This window comes from Tursiops truncatus, chromosome 1 (assembly GCF_011762595.2).
Source record: "Tursiops truncatus isolate mTurTru1 chromosome 1, mTurTru1.mat.Y, whole genome shotgun sequence".
NCBI classification, from domain to species: Eukaryota; Metazoa; Chordata; class Mammalia; order Artiodactyla; family Delphinidae; genus Tursiops; species Tursiops truncatus.
Window position 1 is genome coordinate 81,287,102 of NC_047034.1, and position 23,797 is coordinate 81,310,898.

The 23,797-nt window shown below is 48.9% G+C and overlaps 1 protein-coding gene across 9 annotated transcripts in view; it reads left to right on the top strand.

Moving 5' to 3' along the window:
* Nucleotides 1–14,657: 14,657 nt before the first annotated feature.
* IGSF3 (immunoglobulin superfamily member 3) overlaps nucleotides 14,658–23,797 on the top strand; it is a 98,895-nt gene continuing 89,755 nt past the window's right edge. For 6 of the 9 annotated variants that reach the window (XM_033861179.1, XM_033861166.1, XM_033861188.1 and 3 more), the window contains exon 1: nucleotides 15,264–16,051. Coding sequence is in view for 1 of the 9 variants with exons in the window: in XM_033861172.1 (XP_033717063.1) it covers nucleotides 16,009–16,051 (43 nt within the window). In the remaining 8 variants the exon portion in view is untranslated. The other 3 variants (XM_033861156.2, XM_033861158.2, XM_033861148.2) reach the window with 3 other exon arrangements.

The window sequence follows — 23,797 nt, forward strand, 5'->3', positions numbered from 1 at the left end:
ATTTTGGACTTAAATATATCAATATTTTATGGTGTTCTGAAAAGGGTACCGTGATTAATAGGAGCTCCACTGTATAAAACATTAGAGACTAGAAGATAGAGAACCACTGTCCTGGTGCAAATGTGGGCTCTGGGGGCAGATTGTAAACAGAATGGGGGGTGGGGGGGACTTCCCTGGTGGCACAGTGGTTAAGAACCCACCTGCCAATGCAGGGGACATGGGTTCGATCCCTGGTCCAGGAAGATCCCACATGCCGCGGAGCAACTAAGCCCGTGCGCCACAACTACTGAGCCTGTGCTCTAGAGCCCACGAGCCACAACTACTGAGCCCACATGCCACAACTACTGAAGCCCGTGTGCCTAGAGCCCATGCTCCGCAACAAGAGAAGCCACCGCAATGAGAAGCCTGCGCGCTGCAACGAAGCGTAGCCCCCGCTCGCCGCAACTGGAGAAAGCCCGCGCGTAACAATGAAGACCCAACGCAGCCAAAAATAAATAAATAAATGAACAGAATGGTGATTCTTTCCTGTTATAGGGAGCCTAAAAGAAGAGGGGCAAGCGGAATCCAGGAAGAAGGGTTGGAGAGGTTTGTACAAGACCGGGGCAAATGATCTGTCCCTGTTCCTCCCTCCCATGGCTTGGGTCTGAGAATGTAATTCTCTCTTGTTTGTTTTTGCTGAGGCTTTAGGTGCATCTATATTAATGTCTGTGTGTGTTGAGGGTGTGGCAAATAATCAAAACAGTTATTATTTGGTAAAAAAGAACAGGCTTCAGTCCGTCTACTAAAGATGGATCTCCCCACATTCAGCTCTGATCCTGTTACCTGTCTATTGAGAATATCCCCAGGGGCCGCCCTTTGCAACCTAAGCAGACCCTCATTTCTTGGCCTGCTATTTAAGGCGTCTCAAATCCTGACCCAGTGTAACTTTTCAACATTATTTCCACCCCTCCTCTACACACTATCCATATGCCAGCTGAACCGGATATTCCACTTGGCTTTCCAGACCAGTCCACTTTCTGGATTCTGCCTTTCCTAGTACAGACTCCTAGTTTCTAGACCTGGAAAGCCCTTCACTCTGTCTCTAAAAATCCTACCTACTTTTCAAGACCCGGCTTCTACTCTACTTCCTTCATGGAGACTAGCCCACTTTCCCCCAATGGATGCTATCACTATCTTCTTTGACCTCCTGTATCTCTTTCAAGGCACTTAACACATTCTGCTTTCTAGAAGAGTCATTTTATATTTTATTATTCCCATCCCCCAATACAAACACACATAGATTTGTTATAAGTAATTTATGGTAAGGCAGTTTTCTTCATCTGTGTCTGATACCATGCCTGGCACGTTGTTCTCATTTTCTCTATGTTGCATCGAATTGAATTGGTGTCCTCAATAAAGCCAAGCTAAATTCTGCAACTATTTTGCTGATATTCTGGGTATCAAATTTCTTCCAGTTGCAAAACACAGATGAACCAACACAAAAGGGCAGTGTCAATAAGGAAACTAGTTGATAATATCTCACATACTAAGATGGCAGGAGTTAGGGAGGCTCCTGGGTTGAATTCAGTGCCTCAGTGATGTCATGAAAGACCTTCCTTCTTCCATGTGGGCCCCCCTTAGACCTGGCCTCAGTGTGGCTGCTTTCAGACTCAGGTTCTATACTCAGATAACACAGGGGAGCTAAGAGAAGAAATATCCTTTCTAGGATTCTCTTTATATCATAAGGGAAAATCTTTTCTAAGAGACTGCCAACAGATCTCCCCTCACATGTTATTGATCAGAATCGCCACACATGTCCAGGCCTACAACAATTGCTGGCAGAGGGACCAGAATTATCTTGATCAGCTCACACTAATCAATTAGACTAGGGTCTAATCCCTAGTCAGGGAAAAGACCCAGACTCCCCTAAGCATGTGGCCACCATGTATCTGAACAAAACTGGGTTCTGTGTCAAGGAGGAAGTAAGAAATGGCTTTGTCTAGGCTCAGTAGTGCCTACCAAAGTCACTCTACATTCCAGGCTATATAAAGCCTGGATCTACCAGTGTCCTAAAGTAGTCCTGGAGAGTAATGGGTAGGATGGGAACGCTCACCGCTCACAGGGAGATCATACGATGGCTACCATTCATTTCTATCCCTTCCTCCTTGACCTTCCAACACCCCTTCCCTTATCCTCAAGTTCAGCCAATGACTTTGCCAGGAAAACATAAGCAGTGAAATTTCGTATACTTCTACCGACATCTACTCACTAGCTTACGTCAGTGCCCACGTATTGTGCCTTTCCTCCCACATTATGTATGGTCCATTCTTGTTCCCAGCTAAGGCCAGTGCCTCCATTTATACCCTGCGTCTTATTTCCACTCAACTCAAGGCCATCATCCGGCGAATCTCCTTTCTGTCTCCTGCATCACTTGATTTTCCTCTCTCTACTGAATCATTCCCATCCATAAACAACATGCTCCCAACCTTAAGACACCTTCCCTGATTGCACATCCTTCTACCACTATGGATGCATTTTCCTATTTTTCTTTTATATCAGAATCCCTCAAAGGGGATTTCTATGGCCGTGGTTCCAGTTCCTCTCCTCCCATTCACTCTTCAATTCCTTGTAAGCAGGCTTCCACTCTTACCACTCCACTAAAACTGTTCCTCTCAAGCTAACTAAAAACGTTCGTGGACTAAATCCAGTGGTCAATTCTCAGTCATCATCTTATTGAATCCATTAGCAGTATTTGACATAATTGATTCCTTCTTTCTACCAGTAACACAGTCTGTTACTTGGTACCAGGACACCACACATGCCTGGTTCTTCTCCTTTTGCACCGACTGGTCCTTCTCGGTCACATTTGCAATCCTTCTTCCTTTCTGGATGTTATGGTGTCTCGGGCCTCAGTCCTTGGACTCCTCTTCTGTACCTATACACACACCGTTGGTGCTTTCAGTCTCATGGCTTTAACTATCATTGATATGCTGATGACTCCCAAGATGTGTTTGCAGCCTGGACATCCCCTGGATTCTAGACTCATACATCCAACTGCCTACTTGACATCCCAGTTTGAATGTCCATAAGACGTTTCAAATTTCACGTGATTGTACCAGTTATCTATTGCTTATCAGAAACCCTAAAGCTTCGTGGCATTTTGGGCTGGACCAGCTGGATCACTCAGGAGACTGAAATGCTCTGGAGGCTCTACTGGGACCAGATGGTTGAAGATGCCCTCATTTACATGTCGGGCCATTAGCTGGAGCTCTTGGTCGTCCTCCATATTCCTCTCCAGCAGGACAGTCTGTGCTTCTCACATGGCTGAGGCAGCCTTCTAAGAGGGCAAGTCCCAGGGTACAAGCCCCAGTGCATGACTCATTGGGAGCCATTGAGGCAACAGTCTCTCACAATATCCAAAACAGAACTCAGAGCATTTACTCTAAATGGCAATTTCATTCAGGCCAAAACTCTCACAGACATTCTAGAACTCCTCTCTTGTTTTCACACTGCTCATGGAATCCGTCATCAAATTCTGTCACTTCCTCCTTAAAAAACATATGCTGAATCCAACCCACTTCTCACCACCTCCTTTCTTCCGCGTGATCGAGGACACCGCCGTCTCTCCCCTGAACTACTACTGCACTGGCCTTTAACTAGTTTCCCTGCTGCCACTCTGACCCCTGTGGTCTACCTTCAACCCATCATCCTGAGCACTCCTGTTAAAACCTTAATTGGATTATACCACTCCTCTCCTTAAAACTCTCCCAAGTTTTTACAATGATCAACAAGTCCCTACATGACTGCACTCCCTGTTACCACCCTACCCTCCTGCACATGCGAACCATTACCTCTCTGGCCTCATTTCCAACTATTCTCCCACCCCGACTCAGCTGCAGCCACACCAGCCTCCTAGATGCTTCTTAGCCCCACCTGGTGCACTCCTGCCTCAGGGCCTTTGCACTTGCTGTCCCTCCCCCACCCCCACCCCACCCCCGACCCAAAAGGTTTTTCCCTCAGACATCTGCAGGCTGGGCTCTTTCACCTCCTTCAGCTCTTTATTCAAATATCACTTTCCAGGGAGTGTTGGCCACTGGATTGAAAATTGCAAATCCCCCCTCCTCCAGCACTCCTATCCCCTCCCTGATTTTATTCTCTCCACAGCCCTTTTCATCATCTAACATCCTGCCTATTTTACTTATTTACTTGTTTCTTGTCTGTCTCCCCCTCCTAGAATATTAACTCCAGGAGATCGGGATTTTCTTTTTGTCTGTTTTTTCTCCCGGCACCTGGAACACGGACTGACATTTAGTAGGTGTTAATCATATCCGTTAAATGACGGAATTCTTTAAGCATTTACTACGTGCTACAGATATTACCCACCGTATCACCCCTGAGCTCCCTGTGCTAACCCTGTGAACGAAGCACTCGGATACCTCCTCACGTGAACCAGGTGCTATTACCTCCAGTTTGAAGGTGAGGAAACTGAGGCTGGTAGGGTAACTAAATTATCTAAGGACACGTAGCCAGTGAAGGAAGAAGCTCTTCCCCGAAAGCTGAACTGTATTACGGTGTTCTCTCACAGCCCAGAGGTGGGGTTGGGAGCTCTGGGGCCCTCTGGGCGACATCTTAGCGTGGTGAGCCTTCCAACTGCCTTGCTGGACTTCCATTGCTCTTCCAAATCTGCAGTGTGAAAGGAAAAAGAAGGAGGAGGAGAAGGAAGAGGAGGAAGAAGAGAAGAAGAAAGCGTTGGGAGAGAAAGGGATGGAGGAAGCGGTGGAAGTAGTGGGGTCCGGAGCCATCCAGCTGCTTCCTGCCTCGACAGTAGGACCCACGAGCACCCGGGAAGCACTCCGGGCGGAGGACTCGTGTGTGCTTCCCACCACACACCCCAGCTCCTGGTGCTTCTTTCAAACCCTGGCGGTGAGGTCTGTCCTGGTTTTCCCTGGTGGTCACGACTGGATTCCTAGGTTGAAAACAAGCCTCTTAATGAGCAGCAGGTGCTGAGCTTTGAGAACAGCCCTGAGCCACCCCATCTCCGTTCCCAGGAGGCTTTGCTCTCACCCTCCCCACCCCCTCACCCTGCACCCCTAGCTGGCCTCAGGCAAGATCAGGCCTCTCTCAGATCTGGGGTGGAGCTTGGAGAGGGTTGTCAGCCCTCACCACTGCACAGACCAGAATGGCTCTGCGGTGGGTGAGGATGAAAGGGAACCTCTGGCTGGCTGACATCTGGCGGCCAGGAGCGGCCTGTGGGCTGGGACAACCCAGCTGAATTCCACAGGGCAGCCATTGTTGCGATGGTCTTGTGACTGATACACACACGCACATATTTAAAAAAAAAAAAAATTCTTCTTTTTTTTAAACAGTCTAGGACCAAGACAGACGGCTGTGGTTGGGTAGTGTCTGCAGAAAACTAGCAACTACTGTGTTTGGGTTATCATATGACAGCTCACAAAGAAAGGGGCTTTGTTCTGTGATTGGTTTCTCTAGTCATTAAACGTATAATATCTGCCATGAGGTCCCTGCTGTTTAAGTAGAGGTACTTTAGATATGTTTCTTAGAGACATGTGTGGTTACTTAATTTAAGGTTCTTTCTTTCTTCTTTCTTTTTCTTTCTTTCTTTCTTTCTTTCTTTCTTTCTTTCTTTCTTTCTTTCTTTCTTTCTTCCTTTCTTCTCTCTCTGTCTCTTTCTCTCTCATTGTCTCCCTCTTTCTCTCTCTTCCTTCTTCCTTTTCTTTCCCTCTGCTCCTTCCTTCATTCCTCTCCCTTCCTAATTTTTCTTCTTTGGTTCATTCTCTCTTTTCCAAGTTCTTTTCTTCCCTTTCTGCTGCTCCCTACCACTTTTTCCATAAATAGAAAATTATAAGTGAGGAAAAGAGTGGAAAGAGGACCGGGGGGCGGGGGGGCGGGTGTCAGAGACGTGTTATAGAAATCACAAGTGATTATGAAAGAAGCTTGTTAATATCCATGTATGGTCATTTGTGCTGTGAACTTAAGGCACAACTGTGGGCTCCTAAACATTGTCAGCTTTACCCAAAGCCACCCAGTAGAAATGCTGTCTCTGATTAAGTCCCAAGGGCCGTGAGGTCTGGGCTGGGGTGGAACTTGGGGATCCCAGGGAGATGGGCAGGGGTGGTGGACGGCCTATGTCCCTTGCCTGGGGACTTTGTGGATGGAACTAAAAAGGAAGGCTCTTGGGCACAAGTAGGAACAAAAAATTTGACCTCCTACTTGTCTGCAGGGACCATCCATCCAGAGCAGCTGGGCAGAGAAGCAGATGCCATGGATAAAGTCACCCAGAATAAAACTCATGAAATGCCCCAACCCCTGGCTGCCATGGCTTCCTGGAGCTCAGGGGCTGGGGGTCCACTCTGTGGGCTTGAGGATACAGTCCAGGGTATTCACATAACCACTCCTTCACCTAGCCACTAGAGCTTTAGTTGAGTGCCGGCTAGGTGCCAGGCTCAATGCAGAGAGGGGAAGACACAGTTCTATCAGACAGTCTCTGACCTCAAGAAACTCGTTAGACAAAATACACAAGTAAACACATAACCTTAATCAGTGGAAAAGCGCTAGCCTAGAGGTCTACACAGAGCTTTCCTAGATGATGAACTCAGTGCTGGGAGGAGGCAAGCAAGGAGAGGGGAGGAAGTCTGCTTCATAGAGAAGCTGATGCTTCAACTGTTCCTACTAGAAGGGTGAGCGTTTGATGGTAGTGGGAGGAGAAAGGGCATACCTGGCAGATGACGGCATATATAAAGGCGCATCCAGGAAGCCATAGGTAACTGGGTGAGACCAGATCATATCATAGTGGGAAGAATCAAGGGCACAGAGAAGTTGGAAATGGCTCCAGGGCGGGCGTGGGGATGGGGGTATTGGAGGAGAGGCCAGTAACCCATTCTAAGGGGTCTGAATCTTCTGTAAGCAATTGGAAGCTCCAGAAGGGTTCCACCTGCACTTTAGAAAGATGTGTACTTTAGAAGGATGCATGGGCTGGGAGTGAGACCAGGTGGGAAACCATGACAAGAGTCTAGAAAGGGGTGATGAAGCCTGAGCAAGGGCAGAAGCCATGAAAACAGAAAGGAGCACACAGCTTTGAAAGATGTTAAGGAAGGAGGTAGAGTCGCCAGTCCCTGTTACCACTTGGACCTGGAAAGTGAGAAGTCTAAAATTAGTCCCAAGGTTCTGATTTGTCCAGTGAAAAGTGGTATCATTAACTGAGATAGGAAATTGAGGAGAAAAAAAATAGTTTAGGGCTTCCCTGGTGGTGCAGTGGTTGAGAGTCCGCCTGCCGATGCAGGGGACATGGGTTCGTGCCCCGGTCTGGGAGGATCCCACATGCTGCAGAGCGGCTGGGCCTGTGAGCCGTGGCTGCTGGGCCTGCGCGTCCGGAGCCTGTGCTCCGGAACGGGAGAGGCCACAACAGTGAGAGGCCCGCGTACCTCAAAAAAAAAAAAAAAAAAAGTTTAGAGGGAAAAATGACGAGCTAAGTTTTGGGCATGTTTAGTCTAAGGTCTCAAAAGGCGGTTTGCTCCATAGGGGTAAAGCTCAGAAAAAAGGACTGGGCTGAAAATTACCATTAGGAAGCTGTCTACTGAGAGAGAAGTAGAGACCATGTGGCGGCTGGGGGAGAACGGGGTCATAGAGAGAGTACACAGGGGCGGTGAGCTATTCTGGCCTTTTTCCCATACCCCATGTCCTATCTATCAGGAAGAGCTGTCAGCTCCCTCTTCAAAGTATATCCTGAATTCACTTCTCACCACCTCCATCACCACCACCCTAGTCTAAGCCTCCATCATCTCCCACCTGGACCTTGCAATGATCTACTAATTCGTCTTCTTGCTTCTACTTTTGTGTCCCTGTAGCCTATTTCCTATACAACAGCCAGATTGGCCTTTAAAAAAGTAAAGTAAGTCATGTCACTTTAATGCTGTAAGCCATCCAATGGTTTGCCTTGACACATGGAATAAAACCCAAATTCCCCTCCTCACATGATCTGCCTTTGCCTTGTTTCCTGAACTCACCTTCCACCACTCTCTCTCTTTCCCGCTCACTCTGCTTCTGCCACACTGACTTTCTCTCCCTCAAATGTGTCTCAGGGCCTTTGCACATGTTTTCCTCTCGGCCTGGAATACTCTTCCTCTAGATCTTTCTACAGCTTCCAGTTCTCTGACAAAATTTTCCAGTTTGAATTTTAGTAGGCATAGTTATTCTATTGGCTGTGTCAGATAACTCTGATATCTTAAGGATGTGTGGGCCTGTTTTAGTTTTCTGCAGTTTCTACTGGTTCTCACTCATACTGTCTTATTTCCTGGTTATATATGATTATATGCTGGAAATTTCTTTGTAGAATCATAATAGGATCTCCCTCCTGAGAGGATTTTCATTTGCTTCTAGAAGGTGCCTGGTGCCGCTTGCAGTCTGCAACTCCTTTCATGGAAGTTCTAGGCTCCAGGTCTCCTGTCGCATCCAGATGACGTGAAGCCAAGTCCACAAATATTTATTTACTGAGCACATTCTTTGCGCCAGGCATTTTGCTAGGCATTGGCGTACACTAGAGGACAAGGCAGACCAGATTCTGGCCCACAGGGAGCTTGCATTCTCAGGAAAAGACAGACAATGAACAGAAGAATCAACACAGTGCAAATTCTATGAGGATAGGAAGCATGCCTGCTTTCTCCAGCACTTCAGGGCATAGAACAGTGCTTTATGTTAACTAAATATTTGCTACATTAAAAAAAAAATCCTGTCCCAATGTTATTTTTCAGTATTACTTAATCACTGGTGTTTCAACTGTATTGTTGGCTGACTGCTCTTTTCCTCTTAAATATGTAGTATTTTAAGCATATAAAGGGTTAAATAGACTTGTGTGTCAGCCTGGAAATATAATCACCATGTATTATCTTACTCTTATGGGGAATTGTGTTCTGAGTTCCAAATAATTAACTTCAAAGTGAACTTTTGGAAACTGTCAGCCGGGCCCATATATATTTGGGTGAGGTTGGCCAATGTCTTTGTACTCTTTTATAGGAACAGGCAACATGCCAGCCAGACCAGGCCAGACAGGCTGGGTGATCAGTGGGGTAACAGATGTCTCAGAAAGAGCACCTCCACATCCAGAAGGCTCTGTTCCGCTCTAAGCTCATGGTTGCTTAATCCTTAGAATCTTAAGTCTATGGTGACACACCTTCCCCTGTAGGAGGACGGAGGCTCTATGATCAAACTAATGTTCTTTTTTTTTTTACAAGAGAGGCCAAGCCAAATTCTTAAGAGTCCTCCACCTGGGCAACAGCATGGTTGAAAGTGGCAGCCAGCCCTGGCCGCCAGCCGGCTGCCCTGGGACACTGAGAGAGTGAGAGAGAGATTGGGGTCAGCCAATCTAACTCACAGGAATCACTCCAACATGACAAGTGCCACAGTGTTCAGCCTGAGCTTAAAATCCTTGCCTACCCAGAGGCTCTGGGTTATTTCCATTCTTTAGCAAAGGGAGAGAGTGCAGAGAGAGAAGAGCACAGGTGCTGAGCCAGAGTTGGGTGTAAGAAGCCCATCTAAGGCTGTTGTTGGGTTTAAACAAACAAACAAAAAAATTAGGACTTGCTGAGATTTTGGAAAGGAGGAATGAAGAGCAATGAGATGCTCAAGGCTTGGGGTGGGAAGGATGGTGAGCCTCTTGACACGGTCAGGACTAAGTTTAGAATGGAATAGTGGTGGAAATGATGGGTTCTTCTAATTCTTTTGATCTTGGTGACATGCTATTGTAGTTGAGGGTCCTCCCAATCAAAATCAGAAGTGGACTTGGATAGAGGAGTTGGATCTTGAATTTCCATTTATGATGGAAAGATCCGTCATAAAATTTTGAGCTGGAAGAGCCCTTAGAACTCATTTAGTCCAGTCTCACACCGATGCTTGGAGACTGAATCTTCTGGGATGGGGTTTGGGAATCTGGATTTTAATGCTTCTGGAGTAATTCAAGCACAGCAGTTTGGGACCTTCTGACTCATCTGACCAACCCCATTTTACAGAAGACGAAACTTGGGTCCAGAGAGGTCAAAAGACAGCGTAGGCAGCAGAGCCTGGACTGAAAGCTCGAATTTCTGGCTCCTGGTTCCCGGCTCCTTGGACTGTGTGAGGTTTATAATCAGTGAAGAGAATAGCTAATGAGCACTGAGAACTAAGTACCAGACATTTTGCTAAGTTCTTTCTACATATCAGCTCGTTTAATCCTCACAAGCTCCTTGCGACAGCAGATGCTATTGCAATCCCTTTTTACAAACCAGAAACCTAGGGTGAAGGAGGTGAAGTAACTTGACCAGAGTTGAGTGTCAGTAAGTGCAGATCATACAAACCCAGGCACCCTTCTCCAGGTCCACTGTTCTCTGTCAGCCGGAGAATAAGCGAGCACAGCTGTGGGGGTTTGTGGAGGAAGGAGAATGTTCGCTGAATGAATCTTACTTTTCATCCCAGATGAACCAGCCTTCAGAGTTCCAGGTGCGGGTGGGTGCAAGTCCAGACCCTTCTCTAACGCTAGATGACACCCCTTGGGTTCTGAGCACCCACCTGTGGGGAAAGCTTAAGGGGCCTACCCCTTCACCACGCCATCTCAACATATAAGAGTCAACTCTGTATTTTTTAAAGACAGACGGTATCCTGAGTAAGCAATTCCTAGTCTTCAGCTCTGGGGATCCTCGCCCGCACAGGAGGGTAATCACCAAGAAGGAAGCTTCTACCAGGAAGATTGTTTAGTGGCACTTTGAGCTCTGACTTGGCTGTTTAGTGAAGGCATTGCTATTTCCACCCAGTATTTCAAGATGCATTAGGAGCAATTAACATCAGTGCTTGTGAGCACGCAGTGTCAGGCTATCTTTAGGCAAAATGCCTTGCCCTCCGCTTTCTTTCAGCTGACAACAGAGAATGAGGTTAATGCCCCCTTCCTTTTTTTCCTTTTTTAAAAAATAGAACTTTCTGTCACTTGTGGTTTTATATTAGTCTTTCGATTGCAGCCACAACAGGCCTGGAGACGTCAAAACAGATAGAACCACTTGGCCATATTTATCCACAAAGAAATTCTGTGCTGTTGTTTCCCAAGAGTGTTCCTTTTTAAACACTAGCTTCCAACAAATAAAATTAGGAAGAATTCAGTGAATTCTGGATCTACTGCTTTTCCTGAAAAGTAGGAAAATCAGGCAATATTGGATCTTTGCTTTCGAGTGCAGCGCTTTGCTGGAGCTGTGCTCCTGTAGGCTTCTTCGTTTGACTCCCCGAGGGAGAAGACTGAGTTTTCCAAAACACTCAAACTATCCACCCGATTCCAGACCAGTCCAGGAGAGGCGTCAACATTCCAGCGTAAGATGTTTTGAAGCAAGTTGCTAATGTTCAGCCTGGGCACCAGGCATTTGCTGACTGGGGACTCCTGTCCCCTCTTCTCCTTGGGTGCTTCCCCCTCCCTTGTGACTTGAGTCTCTCTCGGCCTGTGGATGATCTCCTGAAAGGGCCACTGTTCAGCACTTACTTCATGTACTTGCTCCTCTGTCCGAAGGGCAGAGGCATCCTTTTAATTGTACTTTACTCTCCCCGCCTGACAGCACAGCTCTTTGAATATCCATGTGGAAATAGGAAAGATACTAGGCTGGGAACCAGCCATAACGTGTCTGGGGTGGTGATGGAAGTCCAGGGTTGACAGATCATCCAGAGGGATGCCAGGGGTCTAGGTGGTAGGAGGTGGGGTGGGTTGAGAAGGAAAGAACTGAGAAGGGATAATTGAGTACAGGGTTCAAAGATGCAGGAAGTGGCCTGGGCAGAGGCCTGGGGATTGAATGCTTGGGAAGCGTGGTCTTGGAGAAGGGGTTGGGCAGCCTGGTGGGGCTGAGCGCTCCATTGCAGGCTCATGTGGATCTTATGGAAGAATCCTCGACTCTCCTCTTTCTCGCCCCTTCCATATCCAGTTCTCCAGAAAATGCCATTGAATCTACTTTTAAAATGCTTCCAGACGCCACCCATTTCTCACAACCTGTATCTCTACCACCCTAGTCTGAGCCACTATCCTCTGTCGCCTTTTCAGTGTGCCTCTTCCACTCCTATCTCCCAACACTGTAGTCCCCCCCACACCAGACTGCCCCCAAGCCTGCAAAGGCCTACAGGATTTTGCCTTTGCAACTTCCCTGATCATATTTCTCCTTCTCCTTCCCTCCTATGCCGTTTCAGGCACACTAACACACCTTCTATTATCAGAGCATGTTAAGGGGCTTTGTGCTTGCTCTTCCTTAAGCTTGGAATGCTCTTCCTCTAGAAATATCCGGGGCTCACTCACTCCTTCTAATTTGATCTCAGCTCAGATGTCACTGCCTTTGTGAGACCTTCCCTGACCGCCTACTTAGAGCAGAATCTTCCTCCTAACCCCACACACATACGTGCATATTCCCTTATCCCAGTTTTCCTCAGAATATGTCACATTATGCCATATATCTCTTTGTCTCATTGTCTGTGTTTCCCGTGAGAATGTAAGCACCACGAGTGAGAGCAGAGAGTTTTCTTGGCACATAATAGACGCTCAATAAATAAAGGAAGGGGTCTAGCAGATAAGGAGAAGTGAGAGATGCCAGAGTCAGGGTTGTCTTGGGGGAAAGAAGTAATATTAAACTCAAGAAGAGATTTTCAATACAACACTTGGCAGATGTGATAAATATTTAATTTAATTCAATTTGGTCGAAGTATTAATAGTGTAATTATTGTATGCAGATCACAATGTCAAGAGCTGTTTGGGGTAAATGATAATTAAAGGGCAGATCCTGCCCACAAGAAATTTATAGCCAAGAGAGAGGGGTGAGGGCAAATAAGACCCCTTAGTTATTTTTGCATCCCCATAGCATGACCTTCATTGCCCTGCACCCTGGTGAGGGGAGGGGGTAATTAACATTTTTTTTTTTTTCTGGGTATCAGTGAATTATCAGACTATTTCTTCACTAAATACTGTCACCATCACACTGTCCAATGGGGTGGAAAATACCTTACAAAGCCGTAGCACCTTTCTGACTTCTGAACTCCGCTCTACCCTTACCCCCCACCCCAATTACATGGACATCTTCATTTGCATGCCTCCTGAGCATCTCAAGCTCAATACATCCAATCTGATTCTATGTACTGTGATCTCAGTTGCTGAGGTTGCACTGTGTTCCATGCCTCACCCTCAACCTGGCACTCCACAGAGCCTAGCTCCTGACCTGCTCATTCCTCTCCCTCCCTGTTGCTACTTCTGTGGTCCTGGTCACCATCATCTCTCGTCTGCAGATGTCGAGCCTCCTGTAGAACTCCCCTCCCATCCATCCTCCACACCTAGGCCAGAGTGGGCTTTCTAGAATGTACTTCTGATAACAATACTGCCTTACTCAAAATCTGCAGGGGCTTTGCTATGGCTCTGGGCTAAAGTCCACACCCCTTAACACATCATACAAAGCCCTTCAGGTTCTGACACCTGGTTTCTTCTCTGCTCGTTTCTTGCCACTTCTTTCTTACAGACTAATTTGGGCCCAACAGAGATCTCTGATCCCCTACCTGGGCCACTCTCTCTCTCCGCTCCGGGCCTTCAAGGATACTGATTCCAGGGCCTGTGAGTCCTCCCCTTCCTCCTCTCTCTCCCCCTGGTGCCTCGTTCTGCTCTTTTGGATTCTACCTAGTTTTCATTTCCTCTGAGAAGCCTTCCCGGCACCTGGCCTGATCTGATCAAACCCCCCTCCTCCTCATGCCCTGACCCCGCAACACAGGGTCAGAGGCCTTGCATGTGCTTCCTCAACACTGTTCTTTTCCTGCCATACCTGTTTTATGGTTTCCTTACTAGACTGCAAGCTCCAGGAGGGCAGGACTGTCCTATTCTACCTTGGTTACCTCGGGTCTGTGCTTACTCAGTACATGCGTGTGTTAGACAAGTATTGAATGAATGAAAATGCACTTGCTTGGATACGAGTGTTCCTCATAAAATAATTATAGCTTGCATTTACTGAGTGCTTAAGATGTAGCAGGCACCATCCTAAGTGTTTTACAAGTGTGCCATGGACATCTCATATATCCCTATTAAGCATAGGCCATTTCCTCATATAACAGGTGGGTAAACTGAGGCACAGGGCTATTGAGTAACTCGACCAAGGTCTGCAGCAGGGAAGTGGAAGAGCCGGGGTTAGAAGCCAGACTGTTTCCAGAGTCCAATTCAGTCTCAACGTCTAGGAAATTCTGTTTTAGAGTGAAGTGCAATGTGGGGTTCTACTATATGAACAGATTCAAGGCTCCTGCAGAGGGCTTTGTTTTTGTTTCCCAGAGAGGGGACGCGCTCTCGGTCCGCCCTCTTCCAGGCTCAGGGGTCCTTTGCTGGGCTTTGGGAAGGGCCTGTGCATCCAGCCCGCGGCCGGCTAGTCTGCGTGTGAGCCCCCTGATTAACTTTCGGCGCTGCCCGGCCCCCACGCCAGCTGCGCCCAGGTCCTCGGTTGGCCCTTGCTACCCGCAGGTGCGGGCGGGGCTCCACCAGCCGCACCCTGAGCCCCCGCCCGGCCCCCAGCTCGGCCGCCCGGCCCCCGGGGTTGGGGGGAAGGGGCGGGCCCGGGGGCGGTGCCTCTAGCCGAGGCCACCGCCCTCGCCCCGCGCTCGGCTGGCCCGGGTGCAACGGGCCGGGTGGAGGGGGCGGGGACTGGGGAGGGGCCGGAGCGCGGTCGCCGGTGCCGCTGCCGGAGCAGAGAGAGGAGGTGGCGCGTCCCTAGAGGCGTGCGCCGGGACAGACGGACCGACGGACCGACGCGCGAAGGGAGAGGGCCGGCGGCGAGGTCGGTATCCGGCGACCGCGCGCGCGGCGCGGGGAGGGCGGTGGGAGGGGCGGCGGTGGGCCCGGCTGCGGCTCCGCTCGGGGGGTCGGCCTGAGACCCCTCCCCTGGCAGCGAAAGCGGAGCCCCGGGCTCCCTTCTCCCTCCTTCTCTTTTCTTTCCAATCAGCGAAAAATAAACACCCGGAGAGGTAAAACAATAGCGGGGCCACCTGGGACGCGGCGCGCGCACAGCTCCCACGTTGGGGCGAGGGCCGGGGGTGGAACGGGGAGTGGCGGCCCCACCTCGGAGCCTCTTCCCGATTTGCCCCCGCGGAGGGTGGGGCTACCCGCGGCGCCGGGGCTCGGTGGGAGGCGGAAGGAATTCCCAGGAGTGAAGCATTTGGTGAAAGTATTGCAGGAACAATCGGGCTTCCCACAATTGCTCGGCTCTGTGCGGGGAAACTGAAGTGGAGGCTAAGGTGGCGACTTGGCCAAGGTCAGACTGCAAAGGTTGACCGTCCTGGTCCAGGACCAGGTGCCCGGACCAGCTTGGCGCTCTGCCTCTCTCGCTTTTGCGGCGGCCGTGCTTGCCTTTGATAAATCTCTGTTGTGTTTGTTTTAGAGAGCTGCTGGCATTGTGGGACCGCTTCAGGGCTGCCGAAAGAACGCCAACTTGCTTCGTGTGTTGCGGGCAGGTCTGGGGCAGGTGGTAGCCCCGTGATCCACCATCATGCGTGGAGACGGACTTTTTGATGAAGAAACCCAGAGCAGTCGATGCCGACCAGGGCGATTTGGCTGTCAAAGGTTTTGACAAAACCTGCCCCGTTCCCTTTGGGGAATCCGAATGAGGGAGATTACAGACACCTTCACTGCGAAGCCAAGGACATTTCTGTATAATCAGTGGATGAAAGGATTTTCTCAGACTCTTTCTTTCCTTTTCCTTGAGGATTAATCCACCGCAATCTACAATTACAGTGGAAACCACAAGGCACAGGATGTGGCACGAGCCTCCAGCGCCGTCCGAATTGTTTTGGACCCTTCCTTTAGCCTAGGGGAGTTTAACACCTGCCACCCGCCGCCCCTCCCCCACTCCCTCCTGCTGAGCTCTTTAACCTGTTCTCATTCCCTGAGTTAAGTTCTCTTTCCAAAACTGTCTTCTGGAGCTCTAAGTGGATTGCCAGAAATGAGAGATTAAGTGCTGGGAGAAGAGGAAGCGCCCTGTGTTGTGTCTCCTCTCAGCTGCCGACATGAAGTGCTTTCTCCCAGTGCTGAGCTGTCTGGCTGTGCTGGGTAAGTGGCTGCTGCCTATCAGCGCGATCGATGTGAAAGTTTCACCTGCTCTTGGTTCCTGTAATTCCTTGTGGTTCTTTGCCATCAACACTCGGCTTTGGGGGACCCCGGGAGGCAGCGTTGTGTGTCACAGGTTGGAATAGAGCCCCATTTCTGACCCAGGAGGAAAGGTGGCCCATCGTTTGTTGTCTTTAAGAAGGGACATTTGCTGTCCTTCAGTGTCTGTCCCGGGCCCCGCCGTGGGGTCCCCCATCTATGTCGACGCTTTAGGGACTCCGTGTGGATCGTGGATTGGTTTCTTGTCTTTTATAAACATGGTGCTTCAGCGTCTTCATGTCTGTGTCAGTCCACATCAATTCCTAATCCGATCCGAAGTGGCAGCGTTATTCCCACTCTCAGGAAAGTTGGTTTGGTGATAACGATGGTGGTTTTTTTTGTTGTTTTTTGGTTTTTTTGAGGGGGAAGTAAGCATGGGTGGAATAGGGGTTGAAGGGATGCTTTGCCCTACCTAAGTGATCAGTAGACTAAAAATGTTTGAGGGTCTAGTCATATGTCCCCTCACCAAAGAAGCTCAGATTGTAGTTCTGGGGGGAAGAGAGACTGGAGGAGTGGTGCCTGGTAGGGGCTGTGCTAGGATTGGGTTTTGTGACCCACAGAAGGTTAGGATGGTTAGATCGGGATGGAGAAACTGGGGCCTGAGAGGTGAACCCTTGACACCTCTCTTAAGATTCCCTCCCATTGAAGAGTCCCCCCTTTGCCCGACATTCTCCCATTCAACAGTGCTTTCCATGCCACTGAATGCTGTCTTACTCTTAAGTGTGGTATCTCAGGACACATCTTGGGTCTAGGATAAGCTCCCTGCCCGGGATCTGATGCATCCTCTCCCTCCATTGCCTTAGACCTCGCACATGAGCACACCCCACTGCCCTCTGGGTTCAGCTCAGTCCCCTGCATTCAGAAGAGGTTATCACTGCTGCTTGTGGTGTTTGCATCTCCACATCTAGGTGTCTTGCATTTATGGGACTTACTTGTGATCTAGTGGCAGTGGAGATTGCTTTCATGTGTTGTCTACACCCTTGCAAGAAGAGTTCACAGAAGAGTGGAAAAGGAGTGGACTTTGCGGTGGAGAACCTGAGTTCAGATCTCAGTCTGACTATGATTGATGTCTGAATCACAGTAAAATGGGGTGTACCGCCAAGGGCTGCCTTGACAGTTAAAGGCTATAAGGTGTCCTGAAGGTCTTGACTGCTTTGAAAAATGTCAGGAACACGTAAGTATGAGCCATCAGTGGTTCTCAAACTTGGGAGCATGTTAGAATCACTGGGGGAGCTTTAAAAAAATCCCCATGTCCAGGCAGCGGCCCCAGACCAATTAAACCAGGTTCTCTGGGAAGGTGACCCAGGCATGAGTCTTAGCTCTCGTAGACAATTCCAGTGTGGAGCTGAGTTGGAGAACCGGTGTGTGAGTTCATCACTGCCAGCTCTGCCCTCCCCTCCTCAGCGCTCACAGGGACACCCAGTCTGGTGGCAAGTTTCGTCAGTCTTCTGCTCAGGTGTGGGTCAGGATACAGTGTCTCTGTGTCTCCTGTATGCTCAGGCAGAGTCAAGAAGACAGGTAGCTCTCCATTCGCCAGTCCTAAGTACTGTATTGGTATTTGTCATTCACTTAGTGTGTGGGTTTAAATCAGTAATTAGCGATTCATGTGGATACAAGAGGACCAAGAGGCGAGCCCTCCGGGAGGCTTGGGCAAGGGGTTGATGGTGTGGCTAAGGCGGGAAAGAGAGCTGAGTGGAAGGGTGGGGCCCAGGGCAGGAGAAGGAATCACCAATGGGCAAACAAGGCAATGTGACATTTGTGCCTTTTGTTTCTCCTGGCTGCTCCAGAAATGTAAGGCTGCTGGCTGGTTCCCCTTCTGTTCACCCTCTGGGCCACCCTGGAGTGGAGCCCTGGCACTGGGCGCTAGTATCTTTCCTCCACTCCCAGCCTCAAGTATAAACAGGTGCCACGGAGGAAAATGAGTGTCAAGGTGGTGTCAGAGGGGAACGGCGGCCGAAGAGCACACCTGGGTGAGAGTGAGGAGGTTTAGAACTCTGGACATGCCTGGGTTTTTGATCCCCACTGGTGAAATCTCACCCTTTCTTACCACTCGATGGCTGGCAGCATGGCAGGGAGGGGGCCTCGCTACTACTTTGTTAACCTTGGAGACTAGAAGGTCTTTGTGGAGGGAGCAGAACCCAGGTTGGGGTCTTATTTCTTGCTTGTGATCTGGTGTGATCGGATTCACGTGTCAGCATTCTGGCTGTGTAATGAAAATGAATGTGTAATATGAATTGAAAGTAGCAGAGACTCTCAAGGTTTTGTGTCCGGGTGGGTCACACGCTTGGAATAAAATTTTGTATGTAAAAAGTAGGACCAGTTTAAGTGCTCTGCAAAGTGAGACTGATACAGGTGCTGCCAGCCTCCAGAAGTGGCAATTTGAGAAAACCCTGTGACAGTATGTGAGGGGCGTACAGGGTAGATCTGAGATGCTTGTGACTCCCTCGACATCATCAGACCCGTGCTTTCCGCTCCCTTCCGTTACCGATGTCTAGGACTTGGATCAGGTTCCTCCTTTTCTGCCTGCTTGGGTACCGATTCCTGCCCTCTCGACCACCGTGTCTTGTTTCGTCCTGTTGCAGCTCTGGGTGCCCCACCCAACTAGGCAACCATCGGCTGCCATGGCCACCCTTATTCCAGTTCGAAAGCCGTCTTAAGCATGGGCTTGGTTGAGCCAAGAGGATAGTAGAGTCTCCGCTACTGAGAATGGGTGGAGCCGGAGGGGCAGAAGATGAGTAAAGAACAGGGGCTGGTGTGGACGTGGCTTGAGTGTGAAAGAGGGAATGAGGAGAGAAGGGGGTGGTTGTGTCTGTGCCTAGGCCCGGGGCAGGGAGCAGCCTGTGTGAGTGACAGGGACATGGGAAGGTGACAGCACTGTGGGGGAGACAATAGCATTTGTGTCTGCAAGAGCAGGAAGGGAATAATCAGGGAAGTTGAATATAAGCTTTAGGCACATAAGACAGATTTCGATTTTGCGTAACCATGAGGAGTTAGGCCTTCCAGACCAGTGCTGATGTGGCAAACAAGATGAAATAGCTTTGAAAGTGTTAGCAATGAAAAACGTAAGTGATGGGGACATCCCTGGCTCAGCACAGAGAACTTGTAGGTGTCAGATGGTCATCTGTGTTCTTCTCCAGTGGGAGAGAAATTCGTTCGTAGAGTTTGAAAAGCCTCTTGTTTGAATAGGTTGGGACTGAGGAAGCGATCACGACCTTCCCAGATAGTTAGGGAAGGCTTCTTAGGGGAGAGGCCAGAGGGTGCTTCCAAAAGAGATTGAAAGAGACTTTGATGTTCTGGGGGGAGTGAGCTCAGAGGCAGGACTGGGTGATCAAAGGCAGAGGAGAAGGAGGAGGAAGTGGAGAGCAGCGAGGTGGCCTGGGGTAGTCGGGGGAAGGGTTTGGAAGGAAGAGGATGAAGATCGTGATTTACGGATGAACAAACACCACTGTCCCCACAGTTGTCCCAGAGGCAGTGCCCTTCCCTTTTCTGGGGACCATTTGACAAGGGTGCCAGAGAAGGGAATTCTTGTCAGGACTAGGCTTGCTAAGATGCCTTTCAACTGTGTGAATCATTGAGCCACCCCTGGGCACCCAGGGCTGTGTTAAGATGTCCCAATCCCCTCCATTTGTCATTGCAGCAAGAGAATAACAGTACTACCACCTCTCCTAACTTTAGCCCTTACTGTGAAGCAAGTCCTATCTCATTAAATCCTCAAACAGTCTTGCCAGCTAGACACCTTATATTATCATTCGTTCGTAGATGGGGATATTGAGGTCCAGGGAGGTTAAGGAACTTGCCTGAAATGGTTTGAAATGGTGCTCTACACGGGTGGGGATCCAGGTCCTTTCTGTCTTGTTCCAAGTGCATGCCTCTATTCCCAAGGTCATCTCATGGTCCAAGATGGCTGTGCTAGTCCCAACCATTACGAAGGAGGAAAAGGGTTGGTGAAGGGCATGCCCTTGTGCACACATTGCTTCTGCTTATATCCCCATTGGTTAGAACTTGATCACATGACCATACTTTGCTGCAACGGAGGCTGGGAAATGTCATCTAATTCTAAGTATCCAGCCAAAACTGGGGCTCTATTATTGTAGGGGAAGGAGAGGACAGAATTTTGGAGGGGACAGCTCTTGGTCTCTGGCACAGTTACAAAGCTAGGAAGTGGCAGAACAGGGTTTTGAAATCAGGACCATTTGGTTCAAATCCTGTGTTCTTGCATCTAACAAGATGCCCCTCTGAGTATGAGGCCCCGCCCCGGGCCTCCAGGAAGCCTTTTTGGGAAGGCGTGAGCTAGATGAACCAACACTTGTTACCTGGGAAGCAACGCAAATCAGCATACAATTGAATGCTCAATATTGTGGTTTTAACAGTGGTACTGTAGTGTTTATAGAATGCTTATGTGCCAGTCACAGCCAAACACTTTATAGAGCATGATCTTCCGTATAAAGTGCTTAGGGACCATCTCTGTGCAGTTCATTACTGTAGCCCCAGAACTCAGCCTTGTGCCTGGCACGAAGTAGGTATTCAGTTAAATTTTTGATGAATGAATGGTTTCACAAGGTAGGTGTTGTTTCTATATTGACTCCCTCGATCAAGATGAGGAAATTCAAGGCTCAGGGAGTTCAAATCATTGTGCTCAAAGGGAAAGAGCTAGAAATTGGCAGGGCCTGGGTTTGAATCCACGTTGTCTGGCTATAGAGCTCATGCTTTTACTCCACTGACCAGGGGTTCTTAACCTTTTTTGTGCCGTGGGTCCTTCTGGCAGCCTGGTGAAGCCTATGGACCCCTTCTTAGGATAACATTCTCAAATGCATAAATAAAAACTTAGGATAACAGAGAAAATCAATTATATTGAAATGCTGCCATGAAAATATTTAAAATTATGATACAGCAATGTGCTTCTTTAATAACACATTAATAACAAGATCTACCAGCAGATCTAACAAGTACGTAATTTTGCTGTAGTGAAGGGTGAAAATGATATTTTGAGGTATCTGCATCCACTGTGATGTGATATGAAAGTAGGTATGATTTGTATTGTGACAGTCACAGGTCCTGGAAACATTACCATGATGCTTGCCTACATTCACAATTAAGGAACAGTTAACTTAGAGGTTCGTGAAAATGAAGATGTAATTTTTTTTCCCGTTCAAGTTCACATACCTCCTGAAGTCTGTGCATGGACTCCCGGGAAGTTCAAGGTAAAGTTCAATGTGGTCACTGGTTGTTGTTTCCCATAGGTCACTGGGAAAGACCTATGCGTGAGGACTTGGGCTGGGCTTTCAGAAATGGGCAGTCTTTGGATGGGGAGGGCATTCTCTTCCCATGAGCGTCCTGCCAATGCAGAGGAGTCAGCAGTCATAGTGGTGGCAGAGTGGCCCTTTAGGGATTGGAGAAATGACTGTCAGTAGTTTCAGGGACCAGTTCATGTGGGATGTTGCCGGACACAGAGAATTAGTTCAGATTGTAATGAGTTTGGGATTTGGGCTTAGACTGGGTCTGCCTTGAGCCCAGGCAGACCACTTCCACTGAGCCCTAGCCTGGGAACTGGATGAAGTGGCTCCACTTCCTGGCCTCCCATGGTCCCTGGCCTTGTGCATCCTGAATTATGGCTCCTTGATTAGTATTTGTAGGTTCCTTTGGGAGTTCCTCATTCACCGTGATTGGACACCTGTTTCTTTGCTGCTTTGATGTGAGCACAGCTATTCCTTGTAAAGGGTTGGATTTTAATTTAAGGAAATTTAGGACACCTGTGTGTGAATGACCCTATTTTTCAAAGAAATGAATGGTTGCATGAAAACCAAGCTTATATTTGTAGAAAATCACATGTTGCCAAATTCCCTCATCGAGACCCTTTTATTAAGTGACTAATTGTGGGCCACAGTGGCAGGCACTTAACAAAGACCATGACAATGGGCCTCCCTTAACTAGAATCCCATCCCAGATAAGTGGGATTTTGTTTTTACTTTTTTTTTTTTTTTTTTTTTTTTGCGGCACGCGGTCCTCCAACTGTTGTGGCCTCTCCCGTTGCGGAGCACAGTCTCCGGACGCGCAGGCCCAGCGGCTACGGCCCACGGGCCCAGCCGCCCCGCGGCACGCGGGATCCTCCCGGACCGGGGCACGAGCCCGCACCCCCTGCATCGGCAGGCGGACTCCCAACCACTACGCCACCAGGGAAGCCCTTGTTTTTACTTTTGAGCTCCACTTTCAGGAAGGTGAAAATCACAAGATGTAGTAGCAAGGATTGATTCTAGAAATTGGCTTCCAGGCCACCATCAGCCCAGTCTCTACATCTTCTGCATCTGTAATTACAGTAGCAGGAGCGAATCATGAGCCTGGGGGCACTGCAAGATTCTGAATCAAAGATTAAATTATATTAACTCTACTCAGGCTGGGAAGTGGTCAGATGTATCTTAAAAAGCTTTATAATAGGTTTTATGATCATGAGAGTTGAAACAAAGGTTCTGCCTAACCCTCTATTAACCCTCTATGAAATTCACCCGAATACCCTATTTCCCGTCATCCAGGTGATGCAGGCTTTGCTGGAACACAACCATGTCCCTCCCCTCTAGGAGATGATAATCTAAAGCCTGGGGTAAAAAAGGGGTAAATCACTTTGCAGGTGGACAAGGAGACAGTGATATACCACGTGTTCTCCAAGGACAGTTGTCCTGTTGGGGAAGGAGAGGCGAGGCAAGTTTGGTCTTGCTTTCAGCTTAGCAGGAGGAGTGAAGGGAATGCTCTGTCCAGGAGAGGGATGCGACTGGAGTAGCTCTCGAGTGGTCAGTCTGGAAGGGCTTTCTGGATGGGCGGGAATTTTAGGCATTTATTTAAGTAATAGGAGAGTGAGGTCCTGGCAGAATTGTGGGGTGGAGGACACCGGGGCACAAGGGGCTGTTTTGAGAAGACTTCTGAAGGGGTGGAGAAGCCCGAGTGTCAGTGGGCCTGGGCCCTTAGAGGTGCTGGTGGGAAGAACTGGAACAGTCGGTTGGTGTGAGGTCTAGGTATTTGGATCAGAGACAGATGGCAGACACCAGAGAGCTGTAGGTAGGTGTCCTAGAGGACCAGCGGGAGAAGTGGCAGGGAGGGCAGGGGGCATTACTGGAGGTGGGGGGTCCAGAGTGGAAGTGAAGGGGACCTGTTTCTGTACCGAAGGAAGAGCTTTTGTATGTCCATCAAAACATCATCAGAGCAAAGGCATTCTAGCAAAACTGTGAACTCAAAGAGACTGGTGTCCAGTCTTCTCGTGGGACCTCTTCCCATCAACTGACAGGTCCCCAGACCTTCCCTTTATTAAAACAGAGGGAAGAAATCTGATACCAGCTATGCGTACTTTCCCATTATGATTCTTTCTTTTTTTATATAAATTTATTTATTTTATTTATTTATTTTTGGCTGCGTTGGGTCTTTGTTGTGGCACGTGGGCTTTTCGTTGTGGTGGCTTCTCGTTGCGGAGCTCGGGCTCTAGGTGCGCGGGCTTCAGTAGCTGTGGCTCGCGGGCTCTAGAGCACAGGCTCAGTAGTTGTGGCGCACGGGCTTAGTTGCTCTGCGGCATGTGGGATCCTCCTGGACCAGGGCTCGAACCCGCGTCCCCTGCTTTGGCAGGCGGACTCTTAACCACTGCGCCATGAGGGAAGTCCCTCATTATGA